Here is a 3,036-nt window from a genome sequence, read left to right on the forward strand (position 1 = left end):
ATCCATCACACTAGTTCCCCTTGCATAAGTGTTCACTATGGAAGTGTTTTATTGAATCCTCTCTATAGCTTCGCGACGTCAGGCTGATCATCCTCATGTCATACATGAGGGAACTGAGGCCCCAGGTCTGCGGCTTCTTTGTGGCAGCGAGCTCCAGAGTTTGTGTCCATTCCGCTGCCCCACACTGCTGAACAGTCTCAAGTTTCCAAAGCCAGTAACTCTCTGAATTCCTTGGCATTGGCCTGAGGCCGCCCATTCATGGACCTTCCTCTGGAATGGCATCAATTTGACCCTCCTTACTTACGTTCAGTTTCAGGTCTGTGCGGCTACTAAAGAATGACCCAGTCAACTTCCAGAAGTTCCCCTACACCAGTGAGGATGAGGCATGGAAGACGTACCTGGAAAACCCCTTGACAGCCGCCACCAAGGCCATGATGAGGGTCAATGGGGACGATGACAGCGTTGCGGCCTTGAGCTTCCTCTACGATTACTACATGGTGCGTTCGCCCCTCTGGGCATGCCCCCTCTGACTGAACCTGTGTCTCAGCTTTCAGGCCTCATAGCTCAGCAGCCCACCGTGACCACCCCCCTGGGCCTTGGCACACGCTGTTCCCTCTGCCTGGCACCCTCCCCTTCCCCTGGCTAAAGCCTATTCTCAACTTTGGGTCTCAGCTTAAATGTCACGTCATTCATTCATGGGGGGAGGCTTTCTTGGGTCTCTCCTTTGGGCCTCCTCTGGGCACCCTGAGCAACCACCATCATTATCCTTAACTCTATCTTTAGAAACTTGCTATTTGCACGTTTATTGCTCTTATCTCCCTCACAAGGCTGAGCTCTTGGGGGCAGGAACCACATTGTGATCATCACTGAGTCCCCAGCATGCCATGGAGCCCGCCACACAGTGCACAACGCATCCTGACTGATCGCATGAGTCCTGACCACCCCTCGCCTTGGCCAAGCGCTCTCCGTCTCAGCAACACCCCCACCCCACCGTCTTCTTTCTGGCCCTCAGAGCACACCAGTTTCCTGTCTTCCCCACCCGCCTAGTCTGGCCCCACCAGCTGAAACATACCTTCTGCTCTTTAACCCATTCCCTTCCTTCGGGGCCCTTCCCAAGGCCCATCCTGCCACGTCACTTCTCCCTCCCCCGAGCATCTTACTGCCCTTCCTAGCCCTGCTGCCATTATGTCTTCCATTGTTCTCTATTTCCAGAGCCTTGGCCTTGACTCTGGGAGAATGTCAGTTTCTGGGAACAGGACTTAGGCCCTTCCATATCTGATAAATGAGGCTTGAACCAGTCAGCAGTCAAAAACATACAACACGCATGACATAACCCCTCCCCGCCACCACCTCCAGTGCCTGTGCCAAACACGGCAGTCGATTACGGCCTGCATTCTTGCTGAGGCTACAGAGTCTTTGTCAACCCAGCAGTCTAGGCAGCCCCAACCCGCCTATCTGAATTGTCACAAGACAGCAAACTCACTGGCTGGAGGATTGCTCCAAGAGACTTTCCTAAACTTGGATATGGGAGACATGAAGAGCCAATGGTTGAGATAACTGGCTATGAACTTGAAGATTTAAAGCTACCTTGTAAATAAGCTCTTAAACTTACTAGCTCAAGATGTATTTTATTCACTGTTCCATAAGAAGGAAGGCAAATGCTCTGCATGAATTCAGAGACCAAGGGAGGGCAGTGGGACATGGTTCCAGATAGGAAAAGGCCCCAATCTCTCTGCCTTTGGTTGTCACCCTGGAGTGACGTGGTTCCCCTACCCTACCGCCTGCCCAGCAGACTAGTAATAACCCGACAGTGTTCAGCCCAGGCTGATAAAAAAGGAATGTGAATGGCTGCCTCAGCTTGGGGCCATGGTAGGAGCCAGAATTCTAGGTCTGGGTTCAAACCCCAGCCTGGGATTTATAGGTTGAGGTTGGACCATAAAACAAAATCCAGCATCATCTCCCCTGGGCAAGAGGCCATTCCCAGGGCCAGAATGGTAGGGACAGGCTCTGAAGGGGACACCCGCAGTATTGGTTCTGGTGAAGAACAGTGTCTTGGTGAGACACACCTGCCCTGCCCCCCCCATCCCACAGCATTCTGGATCCAGAGCAGCCCTGTGGATAGTGAGGGCATGGTCCGATGGAGCAGAAAGAGCACTAAACCGGGAGTTTGAGACCTAGTCCTGCCGCAACATAGTGCTAAAGGCATCCACGTAACGTTTCTTACTGAATGCCTGGCACTGTGTCAGGCTCCTTCCGTCGTACTCTCCCATGGGGAATGGTTAAGAGCCCAGGCTTTGGAGTTGCTAGACTGGAGTAGAGTCCTGGTTCTGGCTTCATCAGCCTTAGGGACAAATGAGTTAGAAAGTTCTGTGATATAGCAATAGTATAACTATAATCACGAAAGGGCACGTATTTATATATTGCTCTCCTGTGCTAGATGCTGTTGTAAGCACTTCAAACAATTCCTGAGGTTCGTATTTCTGTCATCTCTGTTTTTACAGATGAGGATATGTGATCCAGAGAGGTTAAGGTATTTGCATAAGGTCACACAGCTTGTATGTGGTCGGTCTAGAAATTGAACCCAAAAATCTGGATTCGGGGTCATGCTCCTAAGCACTAAGACAATAGTCTCTCTGAGCCTCAGTTTCCTCATCCATATAATGGTGATAGTATCAGTAGGTAGAGTGGTTGTGAGGGTTACATTAGACAATAGAAAGCACTTGGTACAAGCCCTGGTATGTATGAAGTCCTCTATTAAAAAACATTGAGGGCCAGGCGCAGTGGCTCACACCTGTAATCCTAGCACTCTGAGAGGGCTAGGTGGGAGGATTGCTTGAGCTCAGGAGTTCGAGACCAGCCTGAGCAAGAGCGAGACCTCGTCTCTACTAAAAATAGAAAAAATATTAGCCGGGCAACTAAACATAGAAAAAATTAGCCGGGTGGGATGGTGTGTGCCTGTAGTCCCAGCTACTCAGGAGGCTGAGGCAGGAGGATCACTTGAGCCCAGGAGTTTGAGGTTGCTGTGAGCTAGGCTGA

At 50.9% G+C, this 3,036-nt stretch overlaps 1 protein-coding gene across 1 annotated transcript in view; it reads left to right on the top strand.

Annotated features, from left to right (window-relative positions):
* The first annotated feature begins 416 nt into the window (after positions 1 to 416).
* Positions 417 to 3,036, top strand: part of GRHL3 (grainyhead-like 3 (Drosophila)) — a 21,566-nt gene continuing 18,946 nt past the window's right edge. Inside the window, exon 1 of the mRNA XM_012650883.1 lies at positions 417 to 497. Coding sequence (XP_012506337.1) covers positions 432 to 497 — 66 coding nt within the window. The 5' untranslated portion in view covers positions 417 to 431. The remainder of the gene's footprint in view (positions 498 to 3,036) is intronic.

This window comes from Propithecus coquereli, unplaced genomic scaffold (genome assembly GCF_000956105.1).
Source record: "Propithecus coquereli isolate 6110/MARCELLA unplaced genomic scaffold, Pcoq_1.0 Scaffold341, whole genome shotgun sequence".
In the NCBI taxonomy this organism is placed as follows: Eukaryota; Metazoa; Chordata; class Mammalia; order Primates; family Indriidae; genus Propithecus; species Propithecus coquereli.